The sequence below is a fragment of the Pogoniulus pusillus genome, chromosome 5 (genome assembly GCF_015220805.1).
Source record: "Pogoniulus pusillus isolate bPogPus1 chromosome 5, bPogPus1.pri, whole genome shotgun sequence".
NCBI classification, from domain to species: domain Eukaryota; kingdom Metazoa; phylum Chordata; class Aves; order Piciformes; family Lybiidae; genus Pogoniulus; species Pogoniulus pusillus.
Genome location: NC_087268.1, coordinates 20801165 through 20823995, shown reverse-complemented (window position 1 = coordinate 20823995; position 22831 = coordinate 20801165). Strand labels below are relative to the sequence as shown.

The window sequence follows — 22831 nt, the reverse complement described above, 5'->3', positions numbered from 1 at the left end:
GTTCTGAGCTATTGATTGCTTAACATTTGAATAGAAGTCACAAATTCACTCGATGTATGCAAAGCACTTGGACATTCCTGCCCTGGAGTGACTTTGTGTGTCTGGGTCTCAAATACTTTAATCAAAGCTTGCAATAGGACAAGGGAGGTTATTCAGCCCCTGTACTCAACACTGGTCAGGCAACACCTTGAGTCCTGCGTCCAGTTCTGGGCTCCTCAATTCAAGAGAGATGTTGAGGTACTGGAAGGTGTCCAGAGAAGGACAACAAAGCTGGTGAGGGGCCTGGAGCACAGCCCTGTGAGGAGAGGCTGAGGGAGCCGGGGGTGTGCAGCCTGCAGAAGAGGAGGCTCAGGGAAGACTTCATTGCTGTCTACAACTACCCAAAGGGAGGCTGTAGCCAGGTGGGGGTTGGGCTCTTCTGCCAGGCACCCAGCAACAGTATAAGGGGACACAGTCTCAAGTTGTGCCAGGGGAGGTCTAGGCTGGATGTTAGGAGGAAGTTGTTGGCAGAGAGAGTGATTGGCATTGGAATGGGCTGCCCAGGGAGGTGGTGGAGTTGCCATCCCTGTAGGTGTTCAAGCAAAGCCTGGCTGAGGCACTTAGTGCCATGGTCTGGTTGACTGGATAGGGCTGGGTGCTAGGCTGGACTGGATGATCTTGGAGGTCTCTTCCAGTCTGGTTGATTCATAGGATTCTATGATGCCTCTCAGAACAAGACTGTTTGATTTATAAGAGCTGCCTCTCCACTACTCTTCTTGCTGGTGGACTAACACCTGCTCAGGTTGCTGTAATGAAGGTGTGGATGAAGATAAAAGACTGTCTTGAATTTAGTTCCCCTTTAGAAAACTTCTTTGTAATGCACCAGAGTGTGACCAGCACCAACACAAACCCACATTTCTCTGGCAGTGCCCAGCTGGCTGTGGCTGTTTGAGGTAGATTTCTAGCTCAGACATTAAAATATTCGGAACAGAGAAACTTAGAAGCTCTGAGGGGAGAGGTGAACATTCTAGGGACAGGTCATATAATGGCAACAATGGGTAAGTTAAGATAATTTCCTTGGAGCATCAAGAGCTATATGTCTGGAAGCACAGCTTGGACCTTCCCCTTGTTGCTTCTGCCACTTCCACTGCACCCACTGCTACCTTCCCCCACTGCTGTTTTGGCTGCCGCTGCTCTTGCTGCTTCACCGTCGCTTGACCCCTTCCTCATCTTCTTTAAGATTGTTATATTTCTCTAGTAGTTTACTCTCCTTATACTGCTATATTTAAACTACAAGAAATACAATTTCATTTTTCCCTGACTATCCAAAGAATCTGTGTTGTGGTGAGTTTATTCTGCGGGGGGAGGGATCCACCCCAACCTGGGACTGTGGCTCACTCCTGTTTCTTCCAGGGCAGGTGGAGTTCATGGTAAGCACTGAGGCCCTGCAGAACCACCAGCCTTGTGGAAATACTATTGAGGAGACCCCAGAGAAAGGGAGGAAGGACACAGTTGTACAACAGCTGCTGGTGGAAGTAAGTGTCAGAAACAGTGTGGCCATCAGGACCAGGCAAGAGATTGTCCCCTTGGACTCATCAATGGCGACGCCACACCTTGAGTACTGGATTGAGTTTGGGGGTACTCATACAAGAAGGACTTTGAGGTGCTGGAATGCATCCAGAGAATGTCAAAGAAGTGGGTGAAGGATCTTGAGAACAGGTCATGTGAGGAGTGGCTAGGGTTTCTTAGCTTGCAGAAAAGGGGAAGCTCAGGGGAGACCACCTTGCTCTCTACAGCTTCCTGAAAGGGGGTTGTAGTGAGGTAGCTGTTGGTCTTTTCTGCCTAGTAACAAGTGATAGGACAAGAGCACATGGCCTCAAGTTGCTGCAAGAGAGGTTTAGATTGGATACTAGGAAAAAATTCTCTACTGAAAGGATGGTCAGGCATTGGGACAGGCTGCCCAGGGAAGTGATTGAGTTATCATCCCTACACGTGTTCCAAAAACACATGTAGACATGGTTTAGTTGGTGTGGTGGTGTTGGGTTGTCAGTTGGACTTGATTATTTTAGAGGTCTTTTCCAACATAATATTTCTATGTTTCTATATTATAATAATTTTATGCTTCACAAAAACAATTGCTATCTCTTAAAGGTTTCCTGGTTTAGCCATGATAGCAGCAATAATGGTTTGTGTGACTGTTATTCTGCCCATATCTCATAGTAAAAGCAGAACATTGTATTACATTATCATCGAATCAAGCAGGTTGGAAGAGATCTCCAAGATCATCCAACCTAACCTAGCACCCAGCCCTGTCCAATCAACTAGACCATGGCACTAAGTGCCCCATCCAGGCTTTTCTTGAACACCTCCAAGGATGGCGACTCCACCACCTCCCTGGGCAGCCCATTCCAATGCCAATCACTTTCTCTGGCAAGAACTTCTTCCTAACATCCAGCCTAGACCTGCCCTGGCACAACTTGAAATTGTGTCATAGTATAACAAAAATAATAAGGCACATAATAATGACAGGTTTGTCCTAGACATATTATCTGGAAAGTAAATGAGAACTTCTTGAGTTTACCCATAATAAATTACAGGGAGAGGTCATAAAGGAACATTTGCCAGAAATGTCCTCCAGCCCAAGACCAGTAGTCTAGTATATGGACCAGATATAAATAAGATATAAACAGATATAAGATATAAATGTTTCCACACAAAAATGCTATCACTCTTTCAATTTGATTTTATTACAATTTAAAAATGTACTGTGTCCTATGATTCTATGATTCTAAACTTCTTCACTGAAAAGGTTCTCAAACACTGTAATAGGCTCCACATGGAGGTGATTGAATCTTCATCCACGAAGGTGTTTAAAAGACACAGAGATGTGATGCCCAATGGACATGGTTTAGCACCAGACTTGGCAGAGTTAGGAAATGGTTTGACTTGATGATCTTAAAGGTCCTTTCCAACCAAAGCAATTCTATGATTTTCTGGATAGACACAGAGATTAGCATGCAAGGCTGAACTATTAATTATCACAGTATCACCAAGGTTGGAAGAGACCTCATAGATCATCAAGTCCAATCTGTTACCACAGACCTCAAGGCTAGAACATGGCACCAAGTGCCACGTCCAATCCTGCCTTGAACAGCTCCAGGGATGACGACTCCACCACCTCCCCAGGCAGCCCATTCCAGTATCCAATGACTCTCTCAGTGAAGAACTTTCTCCTCACCTCAAGCCTAAATTTCTCCTGGCATAGCTTGAGGCTGTGTCCTCTCGTTCTGGCGCTGGCCACCTGAGAGAAGAGAGCAACCTCCTTCTGGCCACAACCACCCCTCAGGTAGTTGTAGACAGCAATAAGGTCACCCCTGAGCCTCCTCTTCTCCAGGCTAAACAATCCCAGCTCCCTCAGCCTCTCCTCATAGGGCTGTGCTCAAGGCCTCTCACCAGCCTCGTCGCCCTTCTCTGGACACGCTCAAGCATCTCAATGTCCTTCTTAAATTGAGGAGCCCAGAACTGGACATAATACTCAAGGTGTGGTCTAACCAGTGCAGAGTACAGGGGCAGAATGACCTCCCTGCTCCTGGTGGCCACACCATTCTTGATGCAGGCCAGGATGCCATTGGCCCTCTAATTAGCAGGGTTGGATAATTTTTTTGCCATTGGAATGGGCTGCCCAGGGAGGTGTGGAGTCGCCATGCCTGGAGGTGTTCAAGCAAAGCCTGGATGGGGCACTTAGTTCCATAGTCTAGTTGATTGGATAGGGCTGGGTTGGACTGGATGAGCTTGGAGGTCTCTTCAAACCTGGTTGATTTTGTGATATGTTGTAACTTTCTTCAGGTGGAGCTGCATTGTCCCAGACACACAGATGTCCATATTCCCTGCAGCAGGCAATGCATCCCAGATGAAAGAGAGTGCCTGGGGCATTGTCTTGCTCCTTAAGAAGCCAATGAATGCTAATTGAGAAACAGGATGTTTTTTTCACCAAGAAATCTGTCAGATGGAAAGGAAATAGTTCAAATAGTTACAGTATGCCTGTTTTAATTTCCTGTTTAAATGCCCAAAATCAAACAATCTCGTTCAGCTGCATTTCAGAATGACATGCTGAAACAAGACACTGGCTTTTCAAACAGAAACATTGCGATCTCTCATAGTTTATCCTAAAAGCCTTTTTATTTTTTAACTTTTATTTCCACTACTCTTTGACACTTCCACTGTCTTTTTATACTGAAGAATGAACAAAAGCCAGCTGGTGAGAGCCAATATCTAAGCAGTCGGGGCTTTCGAGGTTAAAATAATTGATGTGGGGAATCTCACAGAAAAAAATTCTGACCAAATGTTTTCCAGTGTGATATTTTGGGTATTACCTGCTCCCACACACTGAAGAAAATCACCTAGACTAGACTCAGATGAGCTGTAAATTAAAGAGTGCAGCTTTTTATTTACACCTTAGCACAATATCCAAGCAGGTATTTACATTCTATACAGCTGTAGACAGACATTGACAAGCTAAAAAGCAGTACAGAAACACAACAGCCCTCCCAGAAACCAGAGTCCCCAGCAGGGGCTCCCAACCACCCTTCCACCTTCTTCCCACCCCTCTACCTTACCCCAGACTTTGCCTTATGTTCAAGGTGAGTTTGGAGAATCAGCCAGGGGGGTTAGTAAGCAGAGGGATTAGTTCCACAGACAGAAGATTAGAGATAAGTGCAGGCAGCCAGAGTCAGAGAGCAACTCTGTTATCTATATATATATCTTGTTTTTAATCCATCTCAGCAAGCCTATGAGTGCAGCAGACAGCACTGTTTCCTTTTCACAGCCTAGCATCTAATTCCTCTCACTAAAATATCCCAGCTAGGCTCAAACCAGCACATTGATATTTCTCATTGTTATCAAACACTGGGATAGGCTCCACAGGGAGGTGATTGATGCCATAATTCCTGGAGGTGTGGCCAAGATGCAGAAATGTGGTGCTGAGGGACATGGTTTAGCAGCAGAATTGGTAGAGATGGGTAATGATTGGACTCAATGATCTCAAAGGTCTTTTTCAAACCTTAATGGTTATTTGATTACAAAGATCTCTTCCATCTGAAATGATTCTGTGACTTTTAGCCTTTTTTTTTACCTTTTTTCCCAAGCCAGAAGGGACGGAGGTGGAAACTACCTACAACTCTGTACGCTGTGCATCTGGTAAGAGCCTTGTTCTTTCTACAACTTCCTTTGCCAAGGTAGAGATTAAAGACTAATAGAGGTGAGAAGGTTTGTGAATGCACTACTCTGTGCAGGGAGGTACAGGGATCTAATAAAACTGAATAAACTGGATGTATGTCCAGCCAGTAGTGAAACTAATTCTTCCTAAAGGAGAAGGAAGTCTCTGCAATTACAGAAGCAGAAGCATATCTCTCAGTAACTAAGGCTAGTCAGGCCTCTATGGGGAAAGAACATCTGGGATTTAGCAGCGTTACCACTAATATCTTACAGTCTTTGGGTGTAAAATCGCAAACTGGGCTTCACAGTAAGCTGTGTCTGATCACCAAAGCAGAAGAGGCCAGAAATATAGGCTGCAAATATAACTGTCAGTTAACACCACCTGGAGTGCCATGCAGAAGTCCATGACAGTCTGTGTGTGAAAGTATTGCAGACTCAACACAGAATTTGGGGAATGGGAAGCTTTGGCAACAAAATTACAGGTGAAAGGATTTGTTAAAGGCTGAAAAGCCCTGTGCAGAGACTGGTGTCTCACCCTCTTGGCTACTACACGTGCATGTAGGAGATTCAGCAAGGCCAAGTGCTGCACTTGAGCCACAATAACCCCATGTAACACTATAGGTTTCAGGAAAAGTGGCTGTAAAGCTGCACAGCAGAGAAAGACCAGGGGCCAACAGCCAGCTTAACATGAGCCAGCATGTGCCCAAGTGTCCATCAGCATCCTGGCCTACAGCAGGAATATTGTAACCAACAGAATGTGTGACATGATAGTCTTCCTGTACTCATCATTGGTGAGGCCACACCTTTAGTAATGGGTTCAGTTTTAGGGCACTCATGCAAGAAGGACTTTGAGGTGTTGGAGTCTGTCCAAAGAAGGGCAGTGAAGCTGGAGAAGGGTCTGGAAAAGGATCTGGAGAACAGGTCATGTGAGGAGCAAATGAGCGAACTGGGGTTGTTTAGCCTCGATAAAAGGAGGCTGACAGGAGACTTTCTTGCTCTCTACAAATCTCTGAAAGGAGGTTGGAGTGAGGTGGGTGTTGGTCTCTTCTCCCTAGTAACAAGTGACAGGACAAGAGCGAATGGCCTCAAGCAGAGGAGGTTTAGGTTGCCCATTAGAAGAAACTTCTTTCAAGTTGTGTCGGGGTAGGTCTAGGCTGGATGTTAGGAGGAAGTTCTTCACAGAGAGAGTGATTGGCATTGGAATGGGCTGCCCAGGGAGGTGATGGAGTTGCCATCCCTGGAGGTGTTCAAGAAAAGCCTGGCTGAGGCACTTAGTGCCATGGTCTGGTTGATTGGCAGGGCTGGGTGCTAGGTTGGACTGGATGGTCTTGGAGGTCTCTTCCAACCTGGTTGATTCTATGATTCTATGGAAAGGGTTCTCAAACACTGGAATAGGCTCCCCAGGAAGGTGTTTCAAAGACACAATGATGTGTTGTTCAGGAACATAGTTTAAAATCAGACTTGGTAGAATTAGAGGATGGTTAGACTTGATGATCTTAAAGGTCTTTTCTAATCAAAGTGATTCCATGATTCTATGTAGCCATATCTGGAACTGTAACCAAATTGTTTGGTTTTGTGTTGTGTTTTTGTTTTTTTTTTAAATACCAGAAAAGGCCGAGCCCTTCTCCCTGGTTCTACCAGAGATTGTGGTGGTTGGCTCAGCCAGAGCATATTTCTCAGTGCTAGGTAAGTGAAGCTTTCCTTAAGCACCGCTGCTTTGAAACACTTTCTTCAGACTGTGCTCAGTTGACTGCCAAGCCTCCAACTGTGCTAATTTAGTCTGGAAATATTCCTTTTCTCCAGGTGACATTATGGGCATTGCCATGCAGAACCTGCACCAGCTCCTCCAGATGCCATTTGGCTGTGGGGAACAGAACATGGTCCTGTTTGCACCCAACATCTATGTCCTGGACTATCTGAACAAGACAGGGCAGCTGAGTGAGGAGGTGAAGTCCAAGGCTATTGGATATTTAGTGAGCGGTGAGCTGGGACATGACTTTTGCTCCTCTGTTCATTCTTTCCCTTGGCAAATGGATGAGGACACTTATTGGTCACTGTCTTGGTGCATTCTGTAGAAGAGAAAGTGATACAGTGGTGGGTCAGGTGTATGTAATAGCTTATAACAGAGAGAATTCTGCACTCAGGTGAAGGATGAGAGGGGACAGCATCCAAAGACAAACATACAAAAAGTCCAGGACTGGTAGTAACTCAAGAGCTGTCTATGTAAGAAAAGGGTTATATGAAATCCATAAATCAGCTGACCATTAATCATGGCAGCTGCTTACGTAGATCTCAGACTCTCTTTAGCATTAAGATTGAGAAAGTGTCACTCACCTGGGAGACTGTAGCCAGGTGGGGTTGGTCTCTTCTGCCAGGCAACCAGCAACAGAACAAGGGGACACAGTCTCAAGTTGTGCCATGGGACATCTAGGCTGGATGTTAGGAGGAAGTTGTTGTCAGAGAGAGTGATTGGCATTGGGATGGGCTGCCCAGGGAGGTGGTGGAGTCGCCATCCCTGGAGGTGTTCAAGCAAAGCCCGGATGGGGCACTTAGTACCATGGTCTAGTTGACTGGATAGGACTGGGTGCTAGGTTGGCCTGGATGATCTTGGAGGTCTCTTCCAACCTGCTTTATTCTATGGCCTTTGACTAGAACAGAAACTGAACACAGCAGCTAGAATGCGTTGTCAGACATAACACTGGTGCCTCTGGACATGGTGGGCATCTGCTGCTGATGAAGGGACTAGTTTTACTCAGTTATTTTGCAGGAAAATTGCACCTCCAGTGATGAAAATTATCCTGTTTTCTGCATCCCTTTCCCTGTGTGAAGCTCATCTTTGTATTTAGTTCTCCCCTGGGAACTGCTTTTCTGCTTCATTTACCTCTCCTCATCAAGTTTAGGGTAGAAAGCTACAATGAACATAGATATCCAGTTTCCAGGTGTTTCAGGAGAGAAGAGCAGCACAAGGACTGAGGTACTTGGAGCTGTGGATTTGAGTAAGCTTCCTCTGTAACACTGAGTGGCATAGCTCACATTGCGTACTCCAGTTCCTTTTTAAGGCTCCTTGAAAGTCACTGTGACAGCTGCAATGCTCTTGCGCTCTCCATTTCAGGGTATCAACGGCAATTGAAGTACAAACACTGGGATGGTTCTTATAGCACCTTTGGGCCCCGTTATGGGCAAACTGGGAACACCTGGTAAGACTCCAGTACCAGTGGCTTGTCATTTCTGCTTTGTGTGCCCTCCCTTTCCTCAGTGTTCTGTTGTGCTTGGTCATTGCGGAGGTGGAGATGAAAATATCATGACACCATAGGATAACCACATGTCACAATGGAGTAGGGAAGGATGATGGAGGAGATGTCTTTCAGGTTTGCAATGTTGCACTAATAGCTATTTACCTCCCCTGATATCCTTCAGCTCAAGTGAGGGTGACCTACAGGATGTCCTAGCTAGTGCTTGAAGATGTTGATTAAACCCCAGAGTGCCACAGTCCCCCTACCTGCAGCCCTCGGAGCTCTTTTTCTTGCAGAACCAGAGCTCCGTTTAGCACTGATCCTTATCTCACCCAGTCTCTAGGCTAGATCATGATGGCAAACCAGCCCATTGTGATCAAGACTCTGCTTTCCTGCAGAAAAGTGATGCTCATATAGGTCCTGTGACCTCTGATGTATACAGGACCTGCTCAGGAATTCTCAGTTCCCTCTCTCCCTTCCAGGCTCACAGCCTTTGTCCTCAAGTCCTTTGCCCAGGCTCGGCGTCACATCTTCATAGATGAGAAACACATCCAGGATGCTTTGGTCTGGCTCACTGAAAAGCAGAAGGAGAATGGCTGTTTCCACAGTTCTGGGACACTTCTGAACAATGCCATGAAGGTAATCTGCCAGCCTGGTTGACACCTCATGGGCTCTGTCAGTCTGGAACATGACCATAAGTCAATCCCAGACCAACAGGGATATTTCAACACTTGGAGGCTGGGGAGGAGGGGGAGGTTCAGACTGGCTGATCCTGGTGGTCCTTCCCAAGCATAGTGATTCATAGTGATTAGATGTTGTGCTGAGGGATTTGGTTTGGTCAAGGACTTGTCAGTGTGAAATTAATGACTGGACTCAAGGATCTTGAAGGGCTTTTCCAATCTAAGAAATTCTGTGATTCTGTGAAGTTGTATATGAGAGCTATTACAGGAGCAGGTAGAAGCTTATAGCATCTTCTCAGGGACTTACCATGAGGATGTAGATAGGTAGCACTGGGAGAAGCCAGTGGTGCTCTCCGGGATCAACATGTGCTTTTGTGGTTCCCTGCAGGGTGGAGTGAATGATGAGATCACACTTACAGCCTACATCATGATTACACTGTTGGAGATTGGTCTGCCTGTAACAGTATGTGTCCGCATCTCTGAGCCACAGGTGGTGTTGAACCTCCCCTACCAGTACAACCTCAGATTATCAGGTCCCTTTAACTTTTGAAAGGAGAAATCCTGTTTGAATATTCTTTCAATTCAAGCCTACACTAACATATACAACCTTTTTTCTCTCTCTTCCTCCACTGTCCAGTCCTCTCTTCCGTGTAAACATCTCACTTAATCTTTCCCTGAGTTCTTTCCTCCTTTAAAAGAGGACAGCGCTGACAAATAATGAATGAAATAACATTTAAGTCTCTGAAATGAGCCAAACCAGATATTTACACCAGGAGAAACCTCCCTTTGTTAGAATAACATGCTCCTATTGAACTACTTGACAGGCCTATTGTACTGGCACAAGAGCACAAGTCTGAAAAAAAAGGGATTCATTTTAATTTTTTCTTCATCTTTGAGATGTCTTTATGAAAAATTTCCATCCTTAAGGCTTGGGCATAAGGCACAGCTGCAGGTAATAAGGTATACCTACAAAGAAAACCATAAAAAGTAGTTTGAGGAAAGTCTGAAACCTCTTACACTTGGGTCATTTTCATGGTAAAATCTGTGATCTCCTCATTATGAAACAAAACTCTGGTGCTGATAAAACTGAGCTGTGAACTGCAGCAGAAGGACTGTACAGAGGCTTTTTGTTAGAAGAGACTTCTTCACTGAAATGATTATCAAACACTGGAACACACTGCCCAGGAAGGTAGTTGAATCCCCATTCCTGGATGTGCTATTAGCAAGTCAAAACCCTCATTTGTCCCCATGCTTCTAATCACAGGTTATCTCTCCCCGCGTTGTTAAATCAAACTGTGAAAGAAACACTACAAGATATGTTAAAGAAAGCCAGACACAAGCTAAGGAAAAGCCTTTGGCTGGCTGTGAAGGAGCCCCTGGCTTCATTCTAGGGGGGTATTAGACTTGAAGGGGAGGAGAGACACAATGATATAACCGTTGTCACACAAGAGAGCGGAGATGTTCTTAGGTGCCACAGGATTGCTGCTGCTCTAAGATGGGCCTCGGTGTGGGCTCTGGCTGCTGCAGCTCAGTCTCTCTCTCCTGCCAGCACTCCGTGGTGCGTAATGCTCTGTTCTGCCTGGAAATGGCAGCAGAGAAGGAAGAAAGCCATGTGTACACCAAGGCACTGCTGGCATACACCTTTGCCCTGGCAGGGAAGGAGGAGAAGCGGAAGGCATTGCTTGGCTCACTGGAAAAGGAAGCGGTGAGAAAGGGTGAGTGCTGCAGGTGGGCACTTCTGTTCACTGGACTCACATCTTCCGTTGCTAAAATGGCTTTTGTTGTGCACTGGCTGCAGGAAATGGCTCCTGTGGGTAGGTGGGGAAAGGTGAGGAAGGGAAAAAGCTTGCCCAGAGGGCTGGCATTTCTCAGAACTTCCTCTTAGCGCCCAGTGTTACTTCTGTGCTCGGAGAGAGGCTGTTGAGAACCACCAGACCCCATTCCCATCAGAGCTGACCCAAAGGATAGCTCTGTGAGCATCTCTCCTCAGCCTGCTGCTCGCTGCCTGGTGGCAGCACCTCTACTGCGCAAGGGAAGGAGAGCCAGCCTGGTGCTCTGCTGGCGCTCAAGCCCATGAACATCTGTGAGAACCTGGAGCCTAGGACAAAGTGGTATCTGTGTGAGAACAAAGGCCTGTGCCTCAGCAGCAGACTCCTTAGGCTTGCTCTGGCTGTAAAGCTGTGGCAGCAGCAAACCTAACCCTTCCCACTTAGTCCCACAAGACAGATGCACCCTGGAGGCTCTTCCGTCCTCTCAGCTGGACCAACAGCGCCTCGAGACCTGCCTTGCAATAACTGCTGCTAATGGCTTCTTGTCTTGTCCCCACCCGCCTGCCTCCCGTGAAGATGGCTCCGTCCATTGGCAGCGGCCTGGCAAGGAGCCAGAGGAGGATCTGCCACGCTATCGCTCCCGAGCTCCCTCTGCAGAAGTGGAGATGACAGCCTACGTGCTGCTGGCTCACCTCACCACGCTGCCAGCACCTTCCCAGGAGGAGCTCTCATTGGCGTCTCTGATTGCCAAGTGGATCATTGGTCAGCAGAACCCCAGTGGGGGCTTCTCCTCCACCCAGGTGAGCTGCTTCCCTCCTGCAGCCTCACACATCAGTGTCAGCAGACAGAAGCGTCAGAGGTGCAGCTGGGGGCCAAGGCAGATTTTCCAGGGCAGGGACTGTAGCCTCGCAGTGGAGCCCTGCAGTAGCTCCCCTGGTTGCCAAGTTGCCAAGGGGCCAGCGCAGCAGGAGGTGCCTCTAGGGACGACCACACTTTGGTTAATGACCTGCTTTGCTTGAGGCGGTGGGGCAGAATGCCAGAGACGCAGGGCACCTGTGTCTGTGCCACTGGAGAGTGCTCCCACTGCCATTGCTTTGTGCACAGGGATGCAGGCTGTGCAGAGCTGCAGGCCAGGCCGTTCAGGCAAGATGCCAGCGCCGTGCAGAGGAGCCTGCAAAGGCCACTCTTGCCTCTGTCCTTCCCAGCCAAACTGGGAGACAGTGGAGAACAGAGGGCAGGTGCCTGCCAGCAGCAAGGGGCAGGCTGTGGGAGGACAGACTGGGCAAAGGCTAACTGCACCCCGCTGGGTGCTGGGACCCTCCTCTTTCAGGACACGGTGGTGGCTCTCCAAGCCCTGTCCCTGTATGGAACTGCCACCTATGCCAAGAGTGGAGCAGCCTCCAGAGTGACCCTGCGATCCGCAGGGGACTTCCGGCACGACTTCCAAGTGGATCCCACAAACCGGCTGCTGCTGCAACGCCTGCCCCTGCCCCAGGTGCCAGGGCAGTACATCACAGAGGTGTCTGGAGAAGGATGTGTCTACCTGCAGGTGAGGGTGATGAGGGGAGGTGACGTCCTGGGAGGGGAGCCTTTGCCAGGCAGGAGCCAGGTAGAGGGCAGAAGAGAGAGGGTCAAAGTGGGAGGGAAGGCTCTGGGAGAGGCAAGAGGAGAAGAGCAGAGCGATGTGGAGGAGAAAGAGTGGAATGGAAGGGGCAAAAATGTGCAGCACGGAGGAGCTGTGAGAACGGGAGAGGTGGGCAGGCTGGCTGGGGGTGTGCCGAGCACACATGCACAATACTCTGACAGAGCTGCTGCTCTGCCCTAGACAAGCCTGAGGTACAACGTGCAGCCCACGCAGGAGGATGCCCCCTTTGTGCTCCATGTTTACACGGTGCCAGAGACATGTGTGGACTCCAAGGCTCACAAGATTTTTGACATAGGCATAAATGTCAGGTGAGTCTGCCTTGGGATCTAAGCCTCTGTCAGAAGGCACAGGAGTTGGAGCAGGGCTGGAAGCCACGGAGAAGCAGCATGTCCTGGGCTGGGAGGAGAGCCTGCGGCGGAAGGCCATGTCCTGCAGCGGTGCAGCTGTGTGTGGCTAGCGAGAGGCCACAGACAGATGACTGGGAGGCCCTGGGGTAGCTGGAGAAGAAGGTGCTGGACTGCCAGGCCATGGCAGGGTGACAAGTGACGTGCAAAAGCTGGAAGTGCCCTCGGCTTTGAGTTGAGGTGTTCTGAACGTTCACTGCTTCTTCCCTCAGTTACGCTGGGGAGCGCAACGGCTCCAACATGGTGATTGTTGATGTGAAGATGCTGTCAGGATTTATCCCCTTGAAGTCCTCTGTGAGGAAGGTAGGAACCTGTATGCCCAACAAGCAGCATTGTGCATCTTAGCGCCAAGACCCCTCCCAGGGGTCTGCAGCAAACTGGAGAGTTTCAGGCCCTGAGCCAGCTCTGTCCTGCCGCTGTCCCCTGCACAGCTGCAGTAACCTATCGGCCTTCTTCCTGCAGCTGGAAGGGCACCCCGTGATTGAGCGCATGGAGATGAGTAACAACCATGTCCTCCTCTACCTGGAGAAAGTGAGTACCCAGCTGCCCCGAGGATGGGTCAGAAGCCCCTTGGCCTGGGGCCTTTGACCACAGAGCAGAAGGTTGCAGGATCACCAAACATAAGGGGTTGGAAGGAACCTGGAAGGATTGTCTGCTCTTGCTGCCCTCCCAGAGCAGGATCTCCTAGAGTAGGTAACACAAGAACGGTTCCAGGCAGGGTTTGAATGTCTCCAGAGGAGGCTCCTCGACCTCTCTGGGCAGCCCCTTCTGGTGTTTTTTGCTCCACCTTCACAGTGGAGCAAAGCTTCCTTATGTTCACATGGAGCCTCCTGTGCTGCAGCTTGCAGCCCCTGCCTCTTGGACATCACTGACAAGATCTGGGACCCAAAACTGCCCCAGCTCTGACAAGATTACCGCTGAGTCACATACTGATCTTTGCTCCTTTTTCACAGCTCTCGGGAGGCTTTTGCTCTGTTCCATGCTGCAGTTGGGCCCTGCCCTATCCTGCAGCCAGACCCTCCCTCAGTGTGGCGACAGGCCCCAGGGCTTCCTCTTGCCCCTTGGCCAGGCCTGCGGTTCTCATACCTTGCAGGGCCTAGGGCCCAGGGGAGAGCCACTGATTCCAGGGCAAGGTGGGGAGGGTGGGGCAATGTGGGACAGGTCAAAGCCACCCCTCAGCCTCCTCTGCTTCCTTTAACCAGCTGAGCGGTGAGACCCTCAGCTTCTCCTTCACGGTGGAGCGGGACATTGCTGTGCAGGGCTTGAAGCCAGCTCTGGTGAAGGTCTATGACTACTACGAGACAGGTGAGTATGCGGTGGGCGTGCCCACAGCAGGGAGGGGACTATGGGGGGAATTGTGATGGTGAACAGGGTCTGAATCTCCTCCTCTCCTGCTGAGATAGGTCTCTATGGAGAAGCTGGGGATGCTGGCAGTGGCTTGCTTTGGGGGCTGGAAGCAGCTTTGCTCTAGCACCTGTCTCATCAGTAGTTGTAAGGAAGTCTGATAGCCTGTTCTCTCCCTTCCCTTCTCTTTTCCAGATGAGTTTGCCACGCAGGAGTACTACGCTCCCTGCACCACTGGTAGGAGAATGAGTAGCCCTTCCCTTCTTCACCCTCCCCTGCATGGCGATTCTTTTTTCAGTTTTCCAGCCCGTGCTTATCTCTTTCTGCTTCATTTGGATGAGTCTGGCCCCACTCAGGCACAGATCTTGTATACAAATCTGAAAGTGCATGAGGCACACAGTTGTGTTGTTCAAAATCCCTCATCCCTAAAGTCTCAGGAGTGATGTCCACAGTTGCTTTCTCCTGACTTCAATGCAAGCTGTGTCCTTATTGTTCTCCCACTGCCCCTTGGACATTTTTTTTAGTTTAACTTTTTTATATCATTATCCTTGTCTCAAATTTGAGGTATTGTCTGGTCCCCCCTATGAGTTCCAGCTCATGGAGCTGTGGCACCATGTTGAGGGGACTTCGCTCTTTCAAATCACCTGGTACACCTCACCAAAAAAAGCACTGGTCTGAAGCAACAGAGCATATGAAGGCCACCCAAACATAACTCATAAAGCAGCATGTCATGGTCTGGCCTGCTGTGATTTTGTGCTGCATTCCAGATCTCCTGCCCAAGCCTGACAGGCCTGTGAAACACCCTGACCAGAGATACTTCCCCTGTCCTATAGGGAGTCTTCCACGAAGAAGGCTGGCAGGTCAGGCTTCCCATCAGTTCTCCACCTTTAGTTCTTGGAATATGGAGGATCTGGAAAGCACCAGGATCTTGGGAATTGTTTTGTTTACAGGGCCTGGCTGTGGCATTTCAGAGGAAAGAAAAAGTTGTGTGGGCTTGGGGGAATGCAAAAGTGTTTTGTCTCCTGTTAGTAGTAAATTAAATCCCACTCTAGTTATCTCTCCTTGTGTGTCAGAAAGAGCCTCAACCTCACATAGCTTTGAAAGTGATCTGAGTGTTGAGTGATGTGATGGTTTGAGTGTTACCTGCCCCCACACACACTTAAGAAAATCCCCCAGACTGAACTCAGTCGCTCTGGAAATGGAATGAATTTTTATATTTAAGAGCAAGGTAGGGGCAGGCAGGTTTTCCCAGGGCGAGGCTCATCCTTTGCATCCTGAGTATACTTACCTGGCAGGGGAGACACCATGATCAGACATCCCTAACTAACACCAGTGATATAGATCACCTTCAACATTAGTCAAACAGCAATTCACTCTCCTGTTCTGTGCTTCATACACAGTCCGGCTTTCCAAACTTACATCTCATTCTCAGTTTCAAGCAGCAGTACAGGCTGGGGACAGAGTGTCTGAGAGCGGCCAGGAAGAAAAGGACCTGGGGGTGCTGTTAGATAATAGCTGAAGATGAGCCAGCAGTGTGCCCAGGTGGCCAAGAGAACCAATGGCATCCTGGCCTGGCTCAGGAACAGTGCGGCCAGTAGGACAAGAAAGGTTTTTCTGCCCTTGTACTCAACACTGATCAGGTCACACCTTGAGTACTGTGTCCAGTTCTGGGCTCCTCAATTCAAGAGAGATGTTGAGATACTGGAATGAATCCAGAGAAGGGCAACAAAGCTGGTGATAGGCCTGGAACACAAACCCTATGAGGAGAGGCTGAGAGATCTGGGGCTGTTTACCCTGGAGAAGAGGAGGCTCAGGGGTGACCTTGTTGCTGTCTACAACTACCTGAAGGGAGGCTGTAGCCAGGCACCCAGCAGCAGAACAAGGGGATACAGTCTCAAGTTGTGCCACGGGACATCTAGGCTGGATGTTAGGAGGAAGTTGTTGTCAGAGAGAGTGATTGGCATTGGGATGGGCTGCCCGGGGAGGTGGTGGAGTCATTGTCCCTGGAGGTGTTCAAGCAAAGCCTGGCTGAGGCACTTAATGCCATGGTCTAGTTGACTGGACAGGTCTGGGTGCTAGGCTGGACTGGATGATCTTGGAGGTCTTTTCCAATCTGGTTGCTTCTATGATTCACAGCCTGAGCAAGAGAAGTGACATGTCTGACTAATTCCTATACCCTCCTGTCGTCCATCTTTGCAGAGAAAGTAGACCAGGGCAATCCATAAGGTATACTCACAGTTGCTGGAACCCACTTGCTTTGCTCCAACCACCACCTATGGAGTGACAGATGAATAACGCCTGCAAGGAACGGGAAATTAACTTTACAAATAAATTAACTGGACTCATCAATTTTTTTTAACTGTTTATTCCCAATTCTGTTTTTCCTGCTGAGCCTCCAATCACAACTTTAATCAGCCATGGTTTTTAAGGTGAAGAGGTTCCATAGCCATGCCTGTGTGAAGGGCAATAAGGCTGACAAGTGAGGGTTTAAGAAAAAACAACCAAAAAACAGAAAAATAAACCAAGGATCGAATGGTTTAAGCTGAGGTCTAATGTAGCCCTCTTAGTGTTATGGACTCTGAACTTTCATCTGACAGGTACTTCTGTGAACAGTTTCTCTCCCTTGGCGTAGAAACCATAACTGTGATGGAATTGTTCACTGGCTGTGCCTAGACACGTCAGTCACCAGAAGGCAGAGTGGATGATCAGTCAATGAGCTAATGTTATATGAAATGCAACATCTGAGGTGTGTCCCCATAGACAACCTTTCCAGGATTGTTTTTCCCTTGTGGAAGAGTGGGAGGGGATTCACAGTATGCCTTCCTCTTAAGAGTGTCCTTTGTGCAAGGCAGGAGGAATGTGTACATACATTCTACCTTCAGCTGCTAACTTTAAATGGCTCGGGTCTTCTTCTGGAAACTTCCACTTGTGCCTGCTTCTTCTGGGATACTCCAAAGGAGAAATGAATGACATTCACCTGTAACCTACTTACTGAAGTCTAGCTTAAATGGCACATTTACATAAATCATAGAGTTGCTTTGGTGAAACAAGCTATAGTCCTCTTAGATCTCTCCAGAAATACTCCTCATTTTTTGCTTTCTGTCCCATTCATATCTGGTTTTGACATGTGAATGGCAGAAAGATCTTAGGTGACTTGTTTACTCTCAAGAAATGCTTTGTTAGGTATCATGGCCTATTGTGTATCATGTCTAATTGTTCCATCCAGGATTTTTGTTAGGTGCATGTACAGTGTTATCAAGAACAAATAAAGGCCATCTGTTTTGCTTTGTGTTTCACTTTGTCTTCTGTGGGCTTTGGCACTCACTCAAGACCTTTTTGATACCTCATGCTCAGAAAAGTCTGTGGAATGAACTAGCTTCAGTGGAAGCTGAAGGAAATTTCCAATCAAGCATCAATGCTAATTGCATCTTGGTTTATTTAGAAATAGTGAAGTCATCTTATTGCTCAGCATGAGGCAATTGCTTATAGAATCAGTCAGGGTGGGCAGGGACCACAAGGATCATCTGGTTCCAAGCCCCCTGCCATGGGCAGGGACACCCTTCACTAGAGAAGGCTGCACACAGCCTCATCCAGCCTGGCCTCAACCACCTCCCTGGGCAACTCATTCCAGCCTCTCACCACTCTCATGCTCAACAACTTCCTCCTCATGGCCGCTCTGAACCTACCCACCTCCAGCTTTGCTCCATTCCCCCCAGTCCTGTCACTCCCTGAGCGTCTGAAAAGTCCCTCCCCAGCTTTTTTGTAGGCCACTTCAGATCCTGGAAGGCTACCTAAAAGGAGGCTGTAGCCAGGTGAGGTTGATCTCTTCTGCCAGGCAACCAGCAACAGAACAAGGGGACACAGTCTCAAGTTGTGCTGCAAGATGTCTATGCTTGATGTTAGGAGGAAGTTGTTGGCAGAGAGAGTGATTGGCACTGGAATGAGCTGCCCAGAGAGGTGGTGGAGTCGTTGTCCCTGGAGGTGTTCAAGCAAAGCCTGGATGGAGCACTTAGTGCCATGGTCTGGTTGATTGGACAGGGCTGGTTGCTAGGTTGGACTGGATGAGCTTGGAGGTCTCTTCCAACCTGGTTGGTTCTATGATCCAGCACCATAACCAGTAAATGAAAATGCAAGAGTTGTTACCATTCATCTACAGCCTGCTGATAAAGGAGGGTCTGTATTTGATCTGTGTCGGTGGCTGTTGCAGCTATCTGTCAGATGCTGCGGGAGACATGGTCAGAGCCCTCACAGATCAATGTGATCATGAGCAATGCCACACGGACTCCAGACCAATTCAATGTTTATTATACCAGAAGTTCTTTACTGATCATTTTGGCTCTCATTATATAGTCTTGAGCATTAGGGCACACACCCACATATGAGCATAATTAGTCAAGAACAACCCAGTCCTCTGCATAAACTCTGTCTTGTTTTTCTCATTAACGAGATGTCCTTTATCTCTCCTTTCTGAGATAAGATAGCCAGCAGCTGCTGGGAACCAAGGCCACCACTCGTTTGTTATTATTCTTCTCACTTTCTATTCCCACAGGTAGGCACAAGTTTGCTTATGTGACATTTTTCAATCTTCTTGCCCCTAACTAACAGTCTTGGCAGGGATTGTGTCTTTCATGGCAGTACTGTGCCCAGGGGGCCAGGCCGACATCACCCTGACCTGTATCAGTAACAGTGTGACCAGAAGGAGCAGGGAAGGAATTGTCCTTTTTGTCTGCTCTGGTGAGGCCACAGCTTGGCTACTGGGCTCAGATTTGGGCTGCTCCCTACAAGAAAGACTTTGAGGTGCTGAAGCAGGTCCAGAGAAGGGTCTGGAGAACAGGGAGGGAAAAAAACAACTGTATTAAAATTATTCTAAAAAGCCAAGAGATCTACAGACCTCCATTGAGGGGAGGAGGATAAAGTTCTCAGGAAAAATGCAAGGATTATGATTCATCAAGTAGCTCTTGGTTGAAATTCTGACCAATGACACTGTTAAATTTCCAGTCTCTCTCAGATTTCACTTCAACTGTTCATAAAAAAAGCAGAGTATGCCTTTGTGACTAGAGTAGAAAAGCCCAGAGTTCTTCATTTCTGTCTGGGATCTTGCCAAAGACCAGATTCACCATCTCCTTCCACCTCATAACAGGGATTCCACATTGAGATCTCATAACAAGTGGCAGGGTGAGAGGAAATGGCCCCAGGTTGCACCAGGGAAGGTTTAGGTTGGATTCCTTGTGGAAAGGGTTCTCAACCACTAGGATAGGCTCTCCAGGAAGGTGGTGGATTCCTCATCCATGGAAGTGTTTAAAAGACACAGCAATGTGATGCTGGATGGGGACATGGTTTAGTACCAGACTTGGTGTGATGGTTTGGGTGTTCCCTGCCCCCACACACTTAAGAAAATCACCCAGACTAGACTCTGCTGCTGGAAATTAAAGAATGCAGCTTTATATTTACAGCTGAGCACAATATCCAAGCAGGTATTTACAATCCATACAGCTATAGACAGACAAGTTAAAAAGTGGTACAGAAACACAACAGCCCTCCCAGAAACCAGAGTCCCCAGGAGGGGCTCCCAACCACCCTTCCACCTTCTCCCCACCTGTCTACCTTACCCCAGACTTTGCCTTATGTTCAAGGTGAGTTTGGAGGGTCAGCCAGGGGGATTAAGAAGCAGAAAGATTAGTCACACAGATGGCAGGTTAGGTTAGAGAGAGAGAAGTGCAGCCCCAAAGACAGAGAGCAAACAACTACCTTATCTATGTTTGTGTTCTTGTTCTAATCAATCTCAGCAATCCTATGAGTGCAGCAGCCATCACCATTGCTTCCTCTTCACACCCTAGCATCTAATTCTTTCTCACCAAAATATTCTAGCTAGGCTCAAACTGGCACACTTGGTAGAGTTAGCTAACAGTTGGACTTGACGATCTTAAAGGTTTTTTTCCATACAAACCAATTCTTTGGTTCTTCCATTCCACCAAAAGCAGTATGTGCTCAGAGGCTTATGTCCAGAGACTATCTTGCACAAATCACCTGCTTTTAGAAGCCGAGAGAAACTTCCAGCGCATAATGGGTCAGGTAGTATTTATTCTCCCAGAGAGCTGGAAAGTAAGGAGATGAACATCCTTATTGCCAAAAGCTATGGAAATGGGCCTACTTGTGCAGCCTGTCAAGGCCCCTCTGGATAGTATCTGGTCCTTCTGGATGGTATCTCTTCCCTCTAGGGTGTCACCCACACCACACAGGTTGGTGGTGGTGGCAAATTTGCTGAGGGTGCACTGGATCCCACTGTCCATGTCACCAACAGAGGTGTTAAGCAGCACTGGTCCCAGTGCCAGTCCCTGAGGGATTCTGCTCATCTTAGGTCTCCACTTGGACACTGAGCCACTGATCACAACTCTTTGAGAGTGGCCATCCAGCCAATTCCTTACCCATTCAGTGATCCATACATCAAACCTGTGTCCTTCCAATCTAGAGACCAGGCTGTTGTGTGGGACAGTGTTGAATGCTTTGAACAGCTCCAGGAAGATGACGTCAGTTGCTCTTTCCTTATCTACCAATGATGCAACCTCATCATAAAAAGCCACCAAATTTGTAGGGCAGGACTTCAGAGAATCATCATGGACTGGTTTGAGTTGGAAGGGATCTTAAAGATCATCTAGTCCCATCCTCTCCCCTGCCATGAGCAGGGATACCTCCAACTAGACCAGGCTGCTCAAAGCCTCATCCAGCCTGATCTTGAACATTTTCAGGGATGCCACCAACCACCCCCTTGCTTTCCATGTACTCTAGCACAGTCCTCAGGAGGATCTGCTCCATTATCTCATTGGCCACAGAGGTGAGACTGGCTGGCCTGTAGTTCCCTGCTACCTCTCTTTTTCAACATAGGCCTTATGTTTCCTCCTCTTTTCCAGTCAGTGGGACCTTCACCAGACAGCTGTGACTTTTCAGATATGATGGAAAGTGACTTTGTAACTTCAGCGACTAGTTCCCTCAGGACCCAGGGATAGATTTCATCGGGTCCCACGGACTTGTGCACCTTCATGTTCATAGATGGTCTGAAATCTGATCTTTTATTGTGGGCAGCTTGGATACTGTTGTTAGAGCCCTTAGCACTAAAGACCAAGGCAAAAAGCTCACTGAGTACCTTAGCCTTCTCCGTATCCTGTGTGACCAAGTGCCCTGTTTCCTTTCAGAGAGGGCCTACATTTTCTCTGCTCTTCTTTTTGTCATCAATGTATTTATTCAAACTTTTCTTGTTACTTTTGATGTCCCCAGCCAGATTTAATTCTGTCTGGGCCTGAACTTTCCTGACCTGAACCCTGGCTGCTTCCACAACTTCTTTGCATTCCTCCCAGATTATTTGTCCCTGCTTCTACCCTCTGTAGGCTTTATTTCCACAGCTAATAGTGTCCAGGAGTTCCCTGACATCCATGTAGGCTTCCTGACATTTTTGCCTACCTTCCTCTTTGTTGGTATGCATTGCTCCTGGGCTCTGAGGAGGTGATCCTTGAATACTAACCAGCTTTCTTGGGCCCCTCTCCCCTTCAAGACTTTATCCCATGATACCCTACCAAGCAGGTCCTCGAGGAATTCAAAGTTTGCTCTCCTGATGTCCAGGCTACCAATGACAGGTAGTGACAGGACTAGGGGGAATGGAGCAAAGCTGGAGGTGGGGAGAGTCAGAGTGGACATGAGGAGGAAGTTCTTGAGCACAAGAGCAGTGAGAGGCTGGAATGGGTTGCCCAGGGAGGTGGTTGAAGCCCCATGGCTGGAGGTGTTTAAGGCCAGGCTGGATGAGGCTGTGGCCAGCCTGATCTAGGGTATCCCTGGGCATGTCAGGGGGGGTTGGAACTGAATGATCCTTGTGGTCCCTTCCAACCCTGACTGATTCTATGATCCCATGATTCTATAACTTCATATGCACTCTCCTTGTTGTCCTAGGGATCATGAAGTCAGCTATTTCATGGTCACACAATTCAAGGCTGCCCTTGTGGTAGTGTGCTGGAAAAGCCCTCTTCATCCCCCCCATCTTGTGGAGTTGGGATGGAGGAAAGAGAAATGGTGTGAAAGAGGGCAGGAGAAGACACCTTCTGCCTAGGGCCGGCGTCGGCCCACATGGACCCTAGCCCAGCTGCGTGTAAGAATCCCTGCACTTTGGCAAGCCTGGGGTGTAATAGGTTGGGGTTTTCTGCTTCTTTTGGTGTCTCTGACACAATTATTCTCACAGTTAATAAACAGAGTGAGGAAAAGAGTGTGGGCTGTGTGCTTTGCTTCCATACTGCTGCTTCTCCCTGCTGAAAAGCTTCCCTCCAGCAATGTGCTGCTCCATGCTGCAAAGCTCTATGGCTGTAAAGAGCTTTCTTGGCTGCAAAGTGACCTCGTGGCTCACTGCCTCCAGTTTTGGCTTTTGTGGATTATAAACTGCAGTTTCTGGAAGGCTTCCTGGAAGCAGTAGACCAGTACCATGCTGGATATTTTCCTAGAGTCTCTGGGGATTGCCTGCTGCTTGTTAGTGGGGAAATATTCACTCCTTATGAATTTATCTTTTTTCCCAGTTCCTGTTTTC

The 22831-nt window shown here is 48.2% G+C and overlaps 1 protein-coding gene across 6 annotated transcripts in view; it reads left to right on the top strand.

The window, feature by feature from the left end:
• Positions 1 to 17553, top strand: part of LOC135175395 (alpha-2-macroglobulin-like) — a 57661-nt gene extending 40108 nt beyond the window's left edge. For 3 of the 6 annotated variants that reach the window (XM_064143462.1, XM_064143468.1, XM_064143464.1), the window contains 16 exons: positions 1393 to 1514; positions 5124 to 5175; positions 6802 to 6879; positions 6997 to 7173; positions 8306 to 8390; positions 8909 to 9065; positions 9495 to 9569; positions 10656 to 10821; positions 11452 to 11675; positions 12206 to 12424; positions 12701 to 12828; positions 13137 to 13227; positions 13387 to 13455; positions 14127 to 14229; positions 14464 to 14505; positions 15102 to 16461. In XM_064143462.1, the coding sequence (XP_063999532.1) occupies positions 1393 to 1514; positions 5124 to 5175; positions 6802 to 6879; positions 6997 to 7173; positions 8306 to 8390; positions 8909 to 9065; positions 9495 to 9569; positions 10656 to 10821; positions 11452 to 11675; positions 12206 to 12424; positions 12701 to 12828; positions 13137 to 13227; positions 13387 to 13455; positions 14127 to 14229; positions 14464 to 14505; positions 15102 to 15391 (2078 nt within the window). In that variant the 3' untranslated portion in view covers positions 15392 to 16461. The other 3 variants (XM_064143466.1, XM_064143467.1, XM_064143465.1) reach the window with 3 other exon arrangements.
• The last annotated feature ends 5278 nt before the right edge of the window (positions 17554 to 22831 follow it).